At 45.3% G+C, this 17,739-nt stretch overlaps 1 protein-coding gene across 2 annotated transcripts in view; it reads right to left on the bottom strand.

Annotated features, from left to right (window-relative positions):
- Positions 1-17,739, bottom strand: part of ALPK3 (alpha kinase 3) — a 40,864-nt gene that overhangs the window by 11,667 nt on the left and 11,458 nt on the right. For both annotated transcript variants that reach the window (XM_034432592.3, XM_034432591.3), the window contains 4 exons: positions 16,340-16,461; positions 11,034-11,151; positions 7,613-9,020; positions 149-2,012 (listed from right to left, as the gene is read on the bottom strand). In XM_034432592.3, the coding sequence (XP_034288483.2) occupies positions 149-2,012; positions 7,613-9,020; positions 11,034-11,151; positions 16,340-16,461 (3,512 nt within the window). The remainder of the gene's footprint in view (positions 1-148; positions 2,013-7,612; positions 9,021-11,033; positions 11,152-16,339; positions 16,462-17,739) is intronic.

The following is a 17,739-nucleotide window of genomic DNA, read 5'->3' as shown; positions in this document are numbered from 1 at the left end:
AGCTGTTGTAATAAAATAGGTTTGTTTAGGACTGATTGTGTCTAGTAATAACTACTTGGGCCTAAATCACGACAGGTAGGTGAAAATCAACACTGGTCAGAATAGTCATCAAGGTCTGACTCTCCTAGAAAGAGGTATGCACACCTACCTTTAAATGGATCGTTGGTTTTCCTAGATTCTCCCACCTTGGGCCCACTTTCTTCCACACTCTCCGGAGCCAACGGGGAGCAGCTGTCATCCTCCTTTTGGCTTTCTTCCGCCGTCTCCTGATACATCTTGGGAACTTCCAGAGTCGCCATCTTCCTGGCCAAGTTCGGGGAGCGCTTCTCTACAGGAGGAGAACCTGGGGCCGAGGTCTGCAAGAGAGCCTGGCTCTTACGGCCCTGCTGTGGAGACACACTGGGACTGTCTCTTTTGGGCCACGGTTGGCCCTCCAGGGCCCCTTCTTCCATTTCATCAGCTGTCTTGGTTTTGGGGAGAAAGATCTTCCGACGGGCTCCAGATGCTAGCTCCTCAGGTGTGGCACTTGGCAGAGCTGCTGGGGTCTCACTAACCGTCTCGGAAGAAGGGAGATGGGGGAGACCTGCTGGTTCACCTCCAATGCCCCCTACCACAATTGAGGGAACACAAGGTAAAGGAGGTATCTCCAGTTCAACATTTAGGTTCTTCTGGCAAGCAAGCAGTTCTTGGTTGATCATTCCTGTGAGTTTCCGAGAAGTTTTGGGAGTCAATTGCAAGTTCTCAGCACTTTGGAAAAGTTTATCGGTCTCCACCTGTTCAAAGATCTTCCTGGAAGTCCTGGGAGTTAATCCCGCAATGCCCACATCTGGCAGATGTTTTGGAATAGCGCTCAGTGGAGTCTTCTCCTCCATCATCTTGGCTTCTTGCTTGGGGCTTCTTGCTTTGCTTTTGTCTGACTCAGAGGTGATCTTCAAGAGCAAAAGCAAATAATTTTTCAAAGAAGACACAAGGTCGTTGTTCTGGTCTTTCTCCGGGGTTCGATTCTCCTCCACTACAACCTCAGGAGGACGAGAATTCTCTCTTGAAAGAATATCAGGAGCCATTGTGTCCTTTTCCTTATCTCTAACCTCCATCTTCTTGGTGTAGGTTTTAGACTCTTGCTTCTCTTTTTTACTCCTTGGAGGAACCAGGAATTCTTTCTGCACACAGATCTCCTTGGTGACTTGCTGGTCTGGTTCTTCTGAAGCCACCATCTTACCAGGTTCCCGAGATTCCGTTTCTCTCTTAATATCTTTTAGCAAGTGGGCTACGGATTGGTTGCTCTCAACAACGTCTCCTTTGATTGGAGAAAGCAGAGCTGGTTCTTGGGAATCATGAAGCACGTGAGGGATCGTCACGGTTGAAGCTGGAGGAGGACTTTCTGAAACCACTTGAGAAAGACCTGGGGTTGTGGTGGCAACTTCTGAGATCAGTTGTGACTTTTTTACTGCTTCAGATGATCTCTTCCTCTCAGGAACGAAAGGCATTTGGGGGCTGGGTGTATTGTCTCTCAATAATTTAGGGGCTTCTCCTTGTTGTTGTTCTTCTCCTCTTGTGCCTTCGGTCCAAGGAGCAACTTGGTCCAACTCATCCATGGGTCTTCCCTGAAAATGGGTTTCTTGGGCTGCTAATGCAGGAGTAATTGGCTGTTTACTCTCACGATTAGGAGGTAGTCCACGTCGGATTTCATCCTGGCCCCAATCTGGAGAACATTTCTCCATATCTTCCTTCTGAATCCGATTGTCCATCCCATTTGGAAATGGGACACCAGAAGAAATGCCTGAGATATTCTGAGAAGTCACCGGACGATTCTGGAAAATTGCTGGCTGGTGATCTTCCAGGTGTCGCATTCCCATACTTGAGTCCTGGATGATTGGGCTGGAACAAGATTTCTTCTCTGACCACTTTATTCCTAAATCTTCCGGGATATCTTTCCTTTCTTCCCCAAACCTGGAATTTGGGGACTGCAAAACAGAAGTCACGGATAAGCTTGGCTGTGAGTTTTCGGAACCCTGCAAAGAAGAATAGTCATGATTTCAAAAACCAGGAATCAAGACCAGCAAACCTTCCTCCCTCTTTCAATTCTGCATTTGAAAATTTTTTTGCATTTGCTACCTCTTTTCTCCTCTCCAATCCCTTCCTCACTTTTGATACCCCTCTGGATTGCGTCATAGCAAACTGTTTTGCTTGTATCATTATCAAAAATTGTCTTTTCCTTCTTCTCAACTGTTCTTTGAAATGCTACGCATTTTTAATTTAATTCTTAGATGTCAGTTGCACTTGGGAGAAAGCAACCTCAGAAATAATTTGGATCTTGGTACATTCAGGTATGTATGTATCATACATATGTATGTATGTATGTATGTATGTATGTATGTATGTATGTATGTATGAAAGGGACGTGGTAGCTCAGCGGCTAAGACACTGAACTTGTCGATCGAAAGGTCGGCAGTTCAGCGGTTTGAATCCCTAGTGCTGCATAACGGGGTGAGCTCCCGTGACTTGTCCCAGCTTCTGCCAACCTAGCAGTTCGAAAGCAGGTAAAAAATGCAAGTAGAAAAATAGGGACCACCTTTGGTGGGAAGGGAACATCGTTCCATGTGCCTTTGGTGTTTAGTCATGCCGGCCACATGACCACGGAGACGTCTTCGGACAGTGCTGCCTCTTTGGCTTTGAAACGGAAATGAGCACCGCCCCCTAGAGTCGGGAACGACTAGCACATATGTGCGAAGGGAACCTTTACCTTTACCTGTTCTGCCCCAGCTACGGACCCCAAAGAACGCAGCACCACACCAGCCTCCTCGCTGTCAGAATCAGCTACTAACTACACAGGCCGCTGACTGGCCACAACATTACCTTACATTCAGGTGTTGGGAGCAGAGTAAACTCCATTCTGCACCAGAAACAGAAAATTATATTTTCCCTCTCCAAGTTCAGTGGGGATCAGATGGCTTTCCCCAAAGCCCTTTAATAACCTTTTTCTCTTTAACATTTGGTTCCAAGAACCCAAATTAACCTTGCTGACAACTCTTAAGCTGATGGACGGATCAAGAACTAGCAAGCCATGACATCCAAGCCCTCCGTTGAGCACATGGCTTACACAAAGCACACTCACATACAAGGCACTGTATCAATCCTTTTTTTTCTGGTTTGCACGATATATTTTAATGGTAAACTGACCAGCTGGGTTTGAACAACCCGCTATGCCCTCGAAGAACTAACCCGAGTTAAAACTAAGCCAAGTTTTATTGAATAAATGCATGAATAAAGCTGCCAAGCTTTTAATTGGGGTTGGTGCAAATCTCAGTTAAAGGTACGAGGTCATTGCAATTTAAGTATCTTGACAATTTTGCATTTTAGCTGCTGGGAATTAGTGTGCTAGGTTAGAACATCCTCACAAATCAGCAATATATTATTTGGCAACTGAATCAGTTGGAAACCGTGCAGCATTCTACCTCCTCCACAGTTTCTCTTATTATTAAAAAATCCTTTTCTCTTCCAATGAAAGGCATCCAATGACTTTGGGGCAGGGGTGAAATCCAGCAGGTTCTGACAGGTTCTGGAGAACCGGTAGCGGAAATTTTGAGTAGCTTGGAGAACCAGCAAATGCCATCTCTGGCTGGCCCCAGAGTGGAGTGGGAATGGAGATTTTGCAATATCCTTCCCCCAGAAGTGGGGAGGGAATGGGGATTTTGCAGTATCCTTCCCCTGGAGTGGAGAGGGAATGGAGATTTTGCAGTATCCTTCCCCTGCCACGCCCACCAAGCCATGCCTACAGAACTGGTAGTAAAAAAATTTGGATTTCACCACTGCTTTGGGGCATCTTTGGCTGCTCGCGCAATTCTTTGTGCATCGACTCAGGAATGAGTATCACAACGTATAATGTAACTAGGACTAACCCCTTTAATAGGAGACTTTTGTTTTGTGTGTTTTAAGCCTAGCTGGTTAAAAAAAAAATAGGCTAAATTGGCTTATTTGGTTAGAAAAGGAAGAACAACTACTTCGATAAAAAGACTGGAAACCCTTTATGGGCTTTTTGCTGGAAACGGACAAAAATGTCCGAAGCCTGGAATTAGCTCCCCCTTCCATGGTTATGCCTGTTCCCATTCTTAGCTTCAGGTCTTCATCAAAGGCTGAAGCTCTCCTGCATCTCCTAAAATGGTGACAGGCCAGACAAATTCCAAAGAGACTGCACTCCAATCACCAGCACACACCCAGGTGCTGAAAGCTGCTTGAAGAGAGCGATAAGAAGAAGGAAGTCAACGGAATAGTCCCTCCACAGGGTGAGGGGCTCCTGCTCACATACCACTCTACCCAAGCAAACTGCTCCTGGGCAAGAGGGAGGGTGACGTCCTTATAAGATTAATTATCCATTTTAATTTGTGTTTTTTCCATACAATAGAAGTGTTAAAAAGTTAAAGGAAAATAAGGAAAAAGGATAATAAGAAAGAAGGGAAGGGAAGGGGAAAGGGAAGGGAAGTAAAGGGAGGAGGGAAGGGGGAAGAGGGAAGAGGGAAAGAAAAAGAAAGGAAGAGGAAAGGGAAAGGAAAGGAAAGGAAGGAAAGATGGAAGGGAAGGGAAGGAAGAGGGGAGTGGAGGGAAGGAAAGGAAAGGAGGGGAGGGGAGGGGAGGGGAAGGGGAAAGGGAAGGAAAGGAATGGAATGGAAAGGAAAGGAGGGGAGAGGAGGGGAGGGGAAAGGAAGGGAGGGGACGGGAAACGAAGGATTAGGGTTAGGGATGGGATGGAATAGAATAGAATAAGAATGGGATGGGATGGGATGGGATGGGATGGGACGGGACGGGACGGGACGGAACGGGACGGGACGGGACGGGACGGAACGGAACGGAACGGAACGGAACGGAACAGAACAGAACAGAACAGAATAACAGAGTTGGATGGGATCTTGGAGGTCTTCTAGTCCAACCCCCTGCTCGGGCAAGAAACCCTACACCACTTCAGACAAATGGTTATCCAATCTCTTCTTAAAAACTTCCTGTGTTGGAGCATTCACAGCTTCTGGAGGCAAGTTGTTCCACTGATTAATTCTTCTAAATGTTCATTGTCCCTTGCTCTCAAGTAAGTAGATTAAAGCGCTGTCGGGAAATTTCTCCTTAGTTCTAGGTTGCTTCTCTCCTTGATGAGTTGCCACCCGTTGCTTCTTGTCCTGCCCTCGGGTGCTTTGGAGAACAGCTGGACTCCCTCTTCTTTGGGGCAGCCCCTCAAATATCAGAACACTGCTATCATGTCCCCCCAGGTCCTTCTTTTCATCAAACTGGACAAACCCAATTCCAGCAACCGTTCTTCCTATGTTTTAGCCTCCAGTCCCCTAACCATCTTTGTTGCTCTTCTCTGCACTCTTTCTAGAGTCTCCACATCTTTTTTTTTACATCGTGGCAACCAAAACTGAATGCAGGATTCCAAGTGTGGCCTTACCAAGGCTTTATAAAACGGTCTTAACCCTTCTGATCTTGATACTATCCCTCTGTTGATGCAGGGATTCATTCAACCACTGTGGCCAGAAAAGTCGTAAAATCGAGCAAAACTCAACTGAACCAATGTCTCACTTAGCAACCGAAGCGTTGGGCTCGGCTGTGGCTGTAAGTTGAGGACTACCTGTAGTCAATGGAGAAGGGGTTTTTTTACTTGCCTCTTCTCCTTTTTCTTGGTTTAAAGAAGTTTGGGACCCAATTCTGGAACTGAAAACAAAGGACATTCCAAAGCCAGACATCTTCTCAATTGGCCTCGAACAGATGAGTCAATTATCTAACTCAGGACAAACAACAGCATCTGTTCACATTCCAGAGGTCTGCCAACCACACACACACACACACCGTGGAAATCTGGAGTTCCCCAGGAAGGAAATCCTGCATCTTGTAGAAACACGAGACAAGCCTCCTTCTGCAGCTTCAGCCTTCCACTTCCAAAAGTAGCCCACCTACACGCCTCCCACTCCTCCTCCGGCAGGTTGCTTGACATACCATGAAGGCCCACCTACACACACATTCCATGCCTTGGTTAAGCTCTTTGGATGCCTAGACAGACAGGAGCGTGAACCTTGCCCCGTGAGACCCCGAGTCAGGGAACTCCAGAGTGACTAATGCATGCACAGCCACCCACCCGCCCCTTCTTTCCTACGGGCAGAATCGCATGGAAAAAACGTGCATCAAAGCGATGGAAATAGATGCTGGGTGAAGCAGGCTGGTGAGTGTCAGAGACAGCTGGGGCTGGGCTGGCAGGCACGGTGAACATGCTGGTGGAGAAGTCAAGAGTACAGCTTTGAGTGCTGACTCTGCTGCACACCAGAACAACTAGACCAGGAGTTAGCAACGTTAAACACTCAAAGAGCCACAAAGGTCCTAACAAGAAGCCCCCGTTCAATTCTGGAGCTGACCGGAAGTCCGGTTCCTCCACCATAGTCTCCTCCTAGCATGGCATCCTTTTTTCTCTGCTGACCGGAAGTCCGGTTCCCCCATCATAGTCTGCTCCTAGCACAGTGCCGTTTTTCTTCTACCTGTCCTAACCGAAAGCCTTATCAATTGTGGAGCCGACCAGCAACAAGGAGCCGCAACAGAGGGATGAAAGAGCCACATGCGGCTCCAGAGCCACAGGTTGCTGACTCCTGAACTAGACACAAGGACAGTTTTTCCCCGAACGCCATCACTCTGTTAAACAAATAATTCCCTCAACACTGTCAAACTATTCACTAAGTCTGTATTACTAATATTCTTCTCTTCCTTACTAGTATCTATCTCCTTCCACTTATGACTGTATGACTGTAACTCTGTTGCTTGTATCCTTACTATTTATATTGATATTGTTTCCTGATTGCTTATTTGTACCCTATGACTATCATTAAGTGTTGTACCTTATGATTCTTGAGGAACGTATCTTTTCTTTTATGTACACTGAGAGCTTCTGCACCAAAGACAAATTCCTTGTATGTCCAATCACACTTGGCCAATAAAGAATTCTATTCTATTCTATTCTATTCTATTCTATTCTATTCTATTCTATTCTATTCTATTCTATTCTATTCTATTCTTCATTACAATATCTATTCTATTCTATTCTATTCTTCATTACAATATCTATTCTATTCTATTCTATTCTATTCTATTCTATTCTATTCTATTCTATTCTATTCTTATTTGTACCCTATGACTATCATTAAGTGTTGTACCTTATGATTCTTGATGAATGTATCTTGTCTTTTTATGTACACTGAGAGCGTATGCACCAAAGACAAATTCCTTGTATGTCCAATCACACTTGGCCAATAAAAAATTCTAACCTAATCCAATCTTCTAATACCAACCCACATGCACACCAAAACTGGCCTTTGCCCTCTCTCTATGCCTGTACTTGGTCCGTCTGGTTGCCAGGCTACGGAAGAACCGAGGAAGCCAGCTACCTATTCTGGTTGCTTCAAAGCCAGGGATCAGTCCTGGCCTTCCAGGAGACCACTCACTCTCATCTTTCCCTGGCCTGCCAGCTCCTGCATGTCCCTGCTATAAATAGCGGGCAGGACTCGGGCAGTTGCTGTAGAGCTGGTTGGCAAGCATTTTGCATGAGGTCAGCCTCACCCAAGAAGAAAAATAGAACTTACAGTACCTCAGAAGGCCCTGGATCAGGCAACTGTTCCTCCTCCAAGGCTACTGGGGTAAGGGCTTCACTCCCTTCCTGCAAAGGCCGGGGCCAATCCACAGGTCCAGCCTCTGGGAGCTGCAAGTCCGGCTCAGCTTCAGGGAGAGCAGAGTCCAGCAAGTCCGTTTCACGGATGAGAAGGACTTCCCCTTCTTCGTTCTTCTTTTCAAAGAGAGGTGGTCTTGCAACTCTTGGCGGACCAGCTTGGCCTGGCTGCAGAACATCTCTTTCCGGGGCACTGCTTCTTGGACATTCCATCTTAGGTCCCATCAGGATCTCTGTCGTGGGCTCCGCTGCCCGCCTGGGATGATGGAATTGCTGGAGATTCGATTCCCTGTCCGTCCCAGGGGCTTCCGTTTTGCCATGCTTTGTCTTCACTCCCTGAGATTTCTGCCTGGCTAGGGTTTCATTTCTTTCTTCTTCTGCCTTGGCCCTTTTCAAAGTTGTCGGAAGAGCGTCTACATTGGAAAGGTCTCTGGTGGGAAGAGTCTTCTCCATAGCCTTCGCCTTACTTTCCGGCACCTTCTTCTTCTCCGCTTTAGGCTTTGCTCCGGCGTCATAATACATCTCTTTCAACGAAAAATGCATCTCGGGTTTGGAAGGGGAGGAATGCAGCGGGGATTTTTCTTGAGGTTGGGTTTCCACTGGCCTTCCGTTGACTATAGGAGATGCGACTTTTGGGGATGACACAGCAGGCCCAGCCTCCTTTTGCATGGAGACCTTTCTCCTTGGTTGCATGCCATCCTCCAGTTGGGAAACACCTTGGCTTGCATTTGGTGGAGCTGCCTTATCTTCCTCTTTCTTTTTCTTCTTCGCTGAATATTCCTTGGGCACAATCCCCGCCGTCTCGTAAATATATTGAAGAAAACCGTTGTCGTTCCTCTCTCCATTTTCCTCCCCGCTTTCCAGAGAAGAGTCCCCGTTGGTGGTGGCTCCTTCCGTTTCCAGATGTCCTGCTATGAAGTCATTGGGGAACAGGGCGGGGCCGGTCAGAGAGGCCTCTCTGTTCTTGGCCTTCTCGTCTTCACCAAAACAGGCCTTCCCATCTGGGATCCGCACCTTGGCCGCTTCCTCCGTGTCCCAGAGAGAGGACCCGGAACGCATCCCCACATCCCCCGTCAACCGTCTCTTCCTCTGGAATCTGTCTGGGCTGACTCGTCTCAGCTGTTCCATCTCCACGTTCTCCTTCCCTCGCTTCCTGCTCTGCTCTATCTCATACAGCTTGGCTTCGGCATTCCTCTTGAGCTTGGCAAACCACCGTTGGTGAATTTTGTACTCCGTCATGGTTCCAACCTCCAGAACCCCAGAACACGACACAATGCCCTTGTTGTTTCTTGCCGAAGCCTGGTAAATAGCGGCATCTTCCTCTTGACACCTGTGAGTAAAAAAGAAACACCAACCTTGAGAGAACTCTGGACACAGAGAGTTGAATTTGCTATGAGTAATGAACAGTGAAGGGGATGAGAGAACAAGGTGGTTGGATGGAGTCACCAAAGCAGTCAGCGTGAGCTTAAATGGACTCCGGAGGATGGTGGAGGGCAGGAAGGCCTGGAGGAGCGTTGTCCATGGGGTTGCGATGGGTCAGACACGACTTCGCAACAACAACAAATGAACAACCTTCTTTTTCTTGATGCTCTCCAGCAATATTAGCAATTTTATGATGTTTGTGTGTCTATATTTTTCTTGACTGTACACCGCCTTGAGTCCTACGGGAGAAAGGCGGTATAGAAATATAATAAATAAATAATAAATAAATAAATAAATAAATATCAGGGTTCAGTTCCCAGAACCTCCCAATTAGAATGGCCATAATTGAGGGAGTCTGGACTCTGAAAGGGAACAGCAATATTCCACATATCTCTAGAGGAGGGGTCTCCAACCTTGGCAACTTTAAGCCTGGAAGACTTCAATCCCAGAATTCCCCACCCAGCCAGCTGGGAATTCTGGGAGTTGAAGTCCTCCAGGCTTAAAGTTGCCACGGTTGGAGACCCCGGCTCTAGAGCAATAGATTATGAAAATAGATTATGAGCCACCTTCTCGTTTTGTACAAAGATGCTTTTTGGCTTTCCAGGGCACCCCCTCCAACCTGGCCAGGAGACAAGAAATTAGGCTGCTAAATCCCCCTGGCTTGCAAGAACACCTTTCTTAGAATACCTGGAATCGTCTGCTTGTTTGTAACAGGGCATTTGACCTTGTGCTTAGGAAACGGTAGACGTTTGGACAGATGCTCTACGAATGATATCATTCCGGGCTTAACTGAACAATACTGCAGGCTTTTCCTCTCCTCTCCCCAGAGACAGCTGGTGAATGGGGGTCACCAGGGGTGGGTTCTAATTTTTTTTACTACCGGTTCTGTGGGTGTGGCTTATTTTGTGGGCGTGGCTTGATGGTCATGTGACAATTATTTAGGATTTAGCAGAGGTACTGGTCTACCAGGCTTTTAACTGCTTGCAGAGCTGTATCAATCTACCCATTTATTTTTGCAGGCACTGGTCTACTCATGTATTTTTGCAGGCACTGGTCTACCCATGTATTTTTGCAGGCACTGACTACTCATGTATTTTTGCAGGCACTGGTCTACTCATGTATTTTTGCAGGCACTGGCCTACCCATTTATTTTTGCAGGCACTGACTACTCATGTATTTTTGCAGGCACTGGTCTACTCATGTATTTTTGCAGGCACTGGTCTACCCATTTATTTTTGCAGGCACTGATCTACTCATGTATTTTTGCAGGCACTGATCTACCCATTTATTTTTGCAGGCACTGATCTACTCATGTATTTTTGCAGACACTGATCTACTCATGTATTTTTGCAGGCGCTGGTCTACCCATTTATTTTTGCAGGCACTGATCTATTCATGTATTTTTGCAGGCACTGGTCTACCCATTTATTTTTGCAGGCACTGATCTACTCATGTATTTTTGCAGGCACTGGTCTACCCATTTATTTTTGCAGGCACTGATCTACTCATGTATTTTTGCAGACACTGATCTACTCATGTATTTTTGCAGGCGCTGGTCTACCCATTTATTTTTGCAGGCACTGATCTATTCATGTATTTTTGCAGGCACTGGTCTACCCATTTATTTTTGCAGGCACTGGTCTACTCATGTATTTTTGCAGGCACTGGTCTACCCATTTGTTTTCTTTTAACACTGATCAGCTGTAGGGCGGCCCTTTGAAGCCTGGTGGCAAGAGTTTAAACAGTTTTTTTCCCTCTAGCCGATCAGCTGGGACTCAGGAGCCAGCAATAGATTGGGGGTGGGGCCAAATAAAAGGTAAGATATATCATCACCGCTACCGGCTCAGCGGAACTGGGCCGAACCGGGAGGAACCCACCACTGGGTGTCACCCAAGGCATAGACGCTCTCCTCCTTCCTTACTTGTATAACTGCAAGGTGTGTCTGTTCCCATGTCGCAAAATCTCATATTTCGGCAATCCGCAGTATCGATCCATCTCTTCATTATCTTTGTACCAGGTCACCTCTGGCGCTGGGTATCCTGATTAGGACATTACACATTAGCAGAATCAAGGAGCATTTGTGCTGGAGAAACATGATCCCGTTCCAAAACAAACATGGAAACCACAGTCTTTTTGCCTGCGAGGCCAGCTTAAACAAGTTGTCCTTTTTTTCTGTATTGACTTTGGACACAACAGGAAGGTCAATTTGGTTTGGGGGGGGGGAGGAAAAAAAAACAAGGAATGTTGAAAACTGATACTTCCGGTCCAGCCACCGAAAGGGAGATCCGAATCGAATAAGCGTGCTGAGAATAATGTCGAGAAACTGTTGAATAACCTTCTCCAACGTGATGCCTCCCGAATGCAGGCGTCCATGCCTATTGACAAAGCCTTTTCCCAGAATTGCTAGCTAAGAATTCTGGGAATTGGAATTTCAACACATTAGATATACACCAAGATTTTTTTAAAAAAAGGTAAAGGACTCCCTGTGGATTTTACTCCGCTAGTTGTTGCCGACTATTGGGAACTGAGGTTCATCTCTGTTTCAAGGCCATTGAGCCAGCGCAGTCCAAAGACATTTCTGCGGTGGTGTGGCCAGTATGACGTAAGGGAACACTGCAGGGGTGGGTTCTACTTACCTTTACTACTGTTTCGCATCGCACACGTGCACGCATGCTCCCTTCGCGTGTGCAGAAGCTTCTGCGCATGCACAGATCACACCGGTTTTACTACCGGTTCTTGCGAACCTGTCCGAACCGGGGGCAACCCACCACTGGAACACTGTCACCTTTCCACTGAAGTGGTACCTATTTATCTATTCGCATTTGCATGCTTTCGAACTGCTAGTTTGGCAGGAGCCGGAGCGAAGACGGGAGGTCACCCCCATCACATGGTGTTCAGGTCTTGAACCTGGGCAGGTAGCTTTCCAGCCAACAAGCCCAGTGTCTTAACTGCTGAGCTACCATACTACTGCCCTTTATACACAAAGACAGGCTGCTCTGAAGAATTATTGGATAAAAATACATACTGTACATGGTTAGAAAAAAATGTTAAAACTGCATATAGATTAGAAGGAAGGAAGGAAGGAAGGAAGGAAGGAAGGAAGGAAGGAAGGAAGGAAGGAAGGAAAGAAGAAAGGAAGGGGGTTGGACTAGAAGACCTCCAAGGTCCCCTCCAACTCTGTTATTCTATTCTATTCTATTCTAAGGGAGGGAGGGAGGGAGGGAGGGAGGGAGGGAGGGAGGGAGGGAGGGAGGGAGGAAGGAAGGTCTCCAAAACCAGGTTTACCAACCAAAGTTAAGAGGGATTTCACTAAGATGGACTTTTCCTGTACTTCGAATACTGCACTATCAATTTTCGTTAAAACTAAATGTCAAAGTGGTTTGTGCAAACCTTACAAACAACTTCAGTGAAATAGAAAACTAACTTTTAAAAGGAGCAAAATCACAAAATTGCAATTAATCTGTATCAACAATAGGGCGACTGTTAATAAAGAGGACAAGAAGTTCAAGGAAAAGTTTGAACCCTTGCATTTTTAATTTTTTGGCAAAGCGATGGCCAACACTGGGAATGCATCTAATGCGCTTGGGTTAGTTTATTCTCGGTGCACGTTCAATCAGCACTGAGATTAAGTCTCCTGTGTGAACACAGCTGCAGAAGGACTTCGCCTGATGCAACGATAACCCATGAAAGTTAGTCTCCTTCATTCAAACCAGGAAGAGAAGTTGCCAATTTCACATTCCTTGGAGGAAAAAAAAAAAAACCCACCTGTTTCCTAACAGGACTTGTAGAGCAGTAGAATCAGGTGATCGTTCCTTCTCACCCTCAACATAGGCAGGAGATGAGAACATCTCCACCATTCTAGGAAGTGAGACCGCTTTGGTGGATTTAAATCCGAGGTTAAAAAACAAACACTTGGTGGAAGGCCAGTCTCTCCATAGAGAGCCACACGTCACAGCCTGTAAACTGAACCCAAAGTTTCCATTGGGCCAAAGCAACAAGGGTTGCATCATAGCCCTCTTGTGTCCTTTAAGTGCCTTTGGTCAGCAGATGCCTTTTCAGGACAATGATATCATACCATCTGCCTGACTGCTTGTGCCTGAGCCAAAAGGGGTCCTGTGTGCTCTATGCCTAGAGGGCCAAGCTCAAGGGAGGGGTTGTCTAGCTCAAGGACTGTCTTCTCCAAGCAAAATTAAAAAGGATCCACCTCCCATTGTGGTCCAGCTCGCACCAACTGAGGCTTCAGGTGGGAAGAGAAGTCCATCTCTGAAAAGCATGAGCCTACATGAGTTGCATTAACAGAGGGATGCAATCAGGATCAAGGGAGGTACTAATACCAACTCTATAAAGCCTTAGTAAGGCCACAGCTGGAGTACTGCATCCAGTTTTGGTCACCACCCTATAAAAAAAGATGTTGAGGCTCTAGAAAAAAAGTGCAGAGAAGAGCAACCAGGATGATTAGGGGACTGGAGGCTAAAACATACAATGAACAGTTGCAGGAACTGGGCATGGCTAGCAGTGGTGGGTTTCTACTGGTCCATACCGGTTCAGGTGAACCTCTCTGCAGATGGAGATGGAGATAGAACTGGAGATAAAGGTGGACATGGGGATGGAGGTAGAGGTGGAGATAGAGATGGAGATAGAAGTGGAGGTGGAGATAGAAGTGAAGATGGAGATAGAAGTGGAGATGGAGATGGAGATAGAAGTGGAGATAAAGGTGGACATGGGGATGGAGGTAGAGGTGGAGGTAGAGATGGAGATAGAAGTGGAGATGGAGGTGGGGATGGAGGTGGAGATGGAGATAGAAGTGGAGATGGAGATAGAAGTGAAGATGGAAATAGAAGTGGAGATGGAGGTGGAGATAGAAGTGGGGATGGAGATGGAGATAGAAGTGGAGATAAAGGTGGACATGGGGATGGAGGTAGAGGTGGAGGTAGAGATGGAGATAGAAGTGGAGATGGAGGTGGGGATGGAGGTGGAGATGGAGATAGAAGTGGAGATGGAGATAGAAGTGAAGATGGAAATAGAAGTGGAGATGGAGGTGGAGATAGAAGTGGGGATGGAGATGGAGATAGAAGTGGAGATGGAGACTGTCCTACCAATAGTTCTCCACCTAGGGCAGATCAAACCCAGAACGTCTTACATGAAAGACACAAAGCTCCATTCCTGACTTCTGCCCTCATCCCCAAATCCAAAGAATGGGGGCAGAATTAAATTCACCAGCTCTTCCAGGCACGGATCTGGGACATGAGTCCTTGTGATGCACTGCTTTCTGCACCACCCATCTCGTCCCTTAGACATCAGTGGCCGCTGACCCATCACAATAAGGAGGCTACCGAAAGCAGCCCTGAAGCTGGAGGAAGGAGACGTGCCAGCTGGTTTGCCATCCGTACCTTTTCAGCGATTATGTTGGCCAAAGATCAGAGGAGTGACGTGGTCCAAGAGAATGAAATAGGATCTGGCTTGCTCTCACTCTGCTCCAGATTCGTTATCAAGAGGAGCTATCCAAGAACTTGATTAGTGTCTTTCCCAACAGGAGCTCCGGTTACCTATCCCAAGCCCAATACCACTAAGCACAGATGCTGTGAAGAGTAGGTGGCATCAGCAAGCAGCTTGTGTGCGGATGAAATCCATCCCAAATCTATGGAGGTCTGCTCAAAAAATAGTTTGTTTGTACATTTTCATTTAGAAGTGAAGGAAGAGTCAAGCTATTGTGATTGTGATCACCATAAATATATCACTGTCCTTGTTCATCGTTTCTCATTGTTTCACTGAAGGACGTCGGTAGGTAGAAAGAGTACAGAGAAAAGCAACAAAAGATGATTGGGGGACTGGAGGTTAAAACATATGAAGAACGGTTGCAGGAACTGGGTATGTCTAGTTTAATAAAAACAAGGACCAGGGGAGACATGATAGCAGTGTTCCAGTATCTCAGGGGCTGCCCCAAAGAAGAGGGAGTCAAGCTATTCTCCAAAGCACCTGAGGGCAGGACAAGAAGCAATGGGTGGAAACTAATCAAGGAGAGAAGCAACTTAGAACTAAGGAGAAATTTCTTGACAGTGAGAACAATTAATCAGTGGAACAACTTGCCTCCAGAAGTTGTAAATGCTCCAACACTGGAAGTTTTTAAGAAGATGTTGGATAACCATTTGCCTGAAGTGGTGTAGGGTTTCCTGCCTAAGCAGGGGGTTGGACTAGAAGACCTCCAAGGTCCCTTCCAACTCTGTTATTCTATTCTATTCTAGGTCTACTAAATGGAAGTAAGAATTTCCTGCCTGAGTTGGACTAGAAAGCTACCAAGGCCCCTTTCCAACTCTGTGATTCTGAATTTTTCAAGGGAGAACTTCGCCTCCTATCCAAACAGAAGGGAATCCTGTTTATGAACAGGGTACCAAATCTATAACTTGTTGGGAAAAACGAGGGAGAGGTCAGACATGAATCCAGAAGGTGTTATTTTTACATGAGGATGGGCAGAGCGGAGAGCTTAAAATATCAGCCACTGATCAACGCAACGAGGGTGAAGACAGAGTTTCCAGTCCTCAGAAGAATTCTAGGACCAGGAAAAGGGCAAGGAGAGAGCCCTGCTGAGGACATGAAGGAAGAAAGTTGCAACGGACCAGAGACACTTTGGAGTAAAACTGAATTAGGGATTATATATATATATAAGGAGAAGTTCAAAGAACAAGAAAGAAGTTCAAAGAACAAGAAGCAGATCCAGAAGAAGATGGAGAGACAACAGCAACGATACACTAGAGGAGGAGGAGGAGGAGGAGGAGGAGGAGGAGGAGGAGGAGGAGGAGGAGGAGGAGGAGGCAATTTTTAACAGTCCCTTTTCCTTAAAAATGACAAGAAATGTACTATTATTTTTAGAATAGAAAAAAAACCTTATTGTCACTTTAAATGTACACTAATCAGCATACATTAAAATGAACATTTCGTTGCATTCAGCTCTCAAAAGATAACCATTATGCCTATACCCACATGCACACACAAATCCTATCATCATATTTTCAGCCATCGTATCATCGGAGAGGTTCGGAAAGCCACAAACATCTGGGCTCAGAGGCAGCATGTTGGAGAAGGTAGGTAGATATCATTCTAAATATATGTATATATCGGGACATAACGTCTGCCAGCTAGGATAGGTATCAGCCCTGTGGTAGTCCAAAGGAAGAATTCAACGCTTGCTCTTGAGAACATCCATGCAAATGTTGAGTTGTGTCAACTCACCTATCACAATGCACGTGAATTTGGCATCGGCGTCCTTCGAGACGGCATACGATTTGAGGGTTGTTTCAAAGACGGGCTGGGTCTCCTCGGTCAGCTGAGCAATGATGGCACAAAAAGTGCCCCTACAAGAATCAAAGGACCCCAATTAGAACATGAGCAATCCGGTTAAGGAAAACGTGAAGAGCCATCTTCTCTCCAGATGCTTCCATTGAGTACTCACACATTTCTAGTGGTTGGAAAATGCCTTTCCCCTCTCTTAGAAACCTTCTGGAGCAGGGGTCTCCAACCACTTTAAGACTTGTGGACTTCAACTCCAAGAATTCCTCAGCCAGCAAAGCCAAGGTTGGTCACCCCAGTTCCGGAGAACTTAAGAGGCAAATAACTGCAATGAAGCAACTCCAAGTTCATTCCAGACGTGGACAGTTGAACAACTACCTAAACATTGCAACACACAAACTCATCCTGGTCACTCCACGGGACAGATGTTGCCAGTGGGCCCAGGAGCTCTAACATAGCACACACATCGAAAGAGGCAACTGGGGGCCAACATCGCCGATTAGGGTCTCTTGTCTTTAAAATTGATGCAGTTAGTTTGGTACTAACTTGGCGTTGTTGGTCTCAAGAGAATCAAAAGAAACGGGGCTGGGCTTGTAAGCGAAATATTAGACACAGCCATGTGGAGGGTCCTACAAAATGGATCGGGAGAAAACCATCGCTGGAGGTTTTTAAGAAGAGACTGGACAGCCATTTTCCCACAATGGCATATAGGGTCTGCTGTTTGAGCAGTGGGTTGGACTAGAAGACCTCCAAGGTCCCTTTCAACTTTGCTAGTCTGTTAAATGTCCACATGGAGGACAAGGGCCTTAAAACTCCATTGGAATATTTTACTTGAAATGACACTTTGGAATATATATTATTATATTATATTATATTATATTATATTATATTATATTATATTATAGTATAGTATAGTATAGTATAGTATAGTATAGTATAGTATAGTATAGTATAGTATTATATTATAGTATTATATTATAGTATTATATTATAGTATAGTATAGTATAGTATAGTATAGTATTGTATTATATTATTATACTATACTATACTATACTATACTATACTATACTATACTATAGGAATTGTATTATATTATATTATATTATATTATATTATTATATTATATTATATTATATTATATTATATTATATTATATTATTATATTATTATATTATATTATTATAGTATAGTATAGTACAGTATAGTATAATATAATATTATATTATTATATATACTATACTATACTATACTATACTATACTATACTATACTATACTATATAGTATAGTATAGTATAGTATAGTATAGTATAGTATAGTATATAGTATAGTATAGTATAGTAT

The sequence above is a fragment of the Pantherophis guttatus genome, chromosome 13 (genome assembly GCF_059756535.1).
Source record: "Pantherophis guttatus breed Tessera chromosome 13, ASM5975653v1, whole genome shotgun sequence".
In the NCBI taxonomy this organism is placed as follows: Eukaryota; Metazoa; Chordata; class Lepidosauria; order Squamata; family Colubridae; genus Pantherophis; species Pantherophis guttatus.
This window is presented reverse-complemented; position numbering and strand designations above follow the sequence as displayed.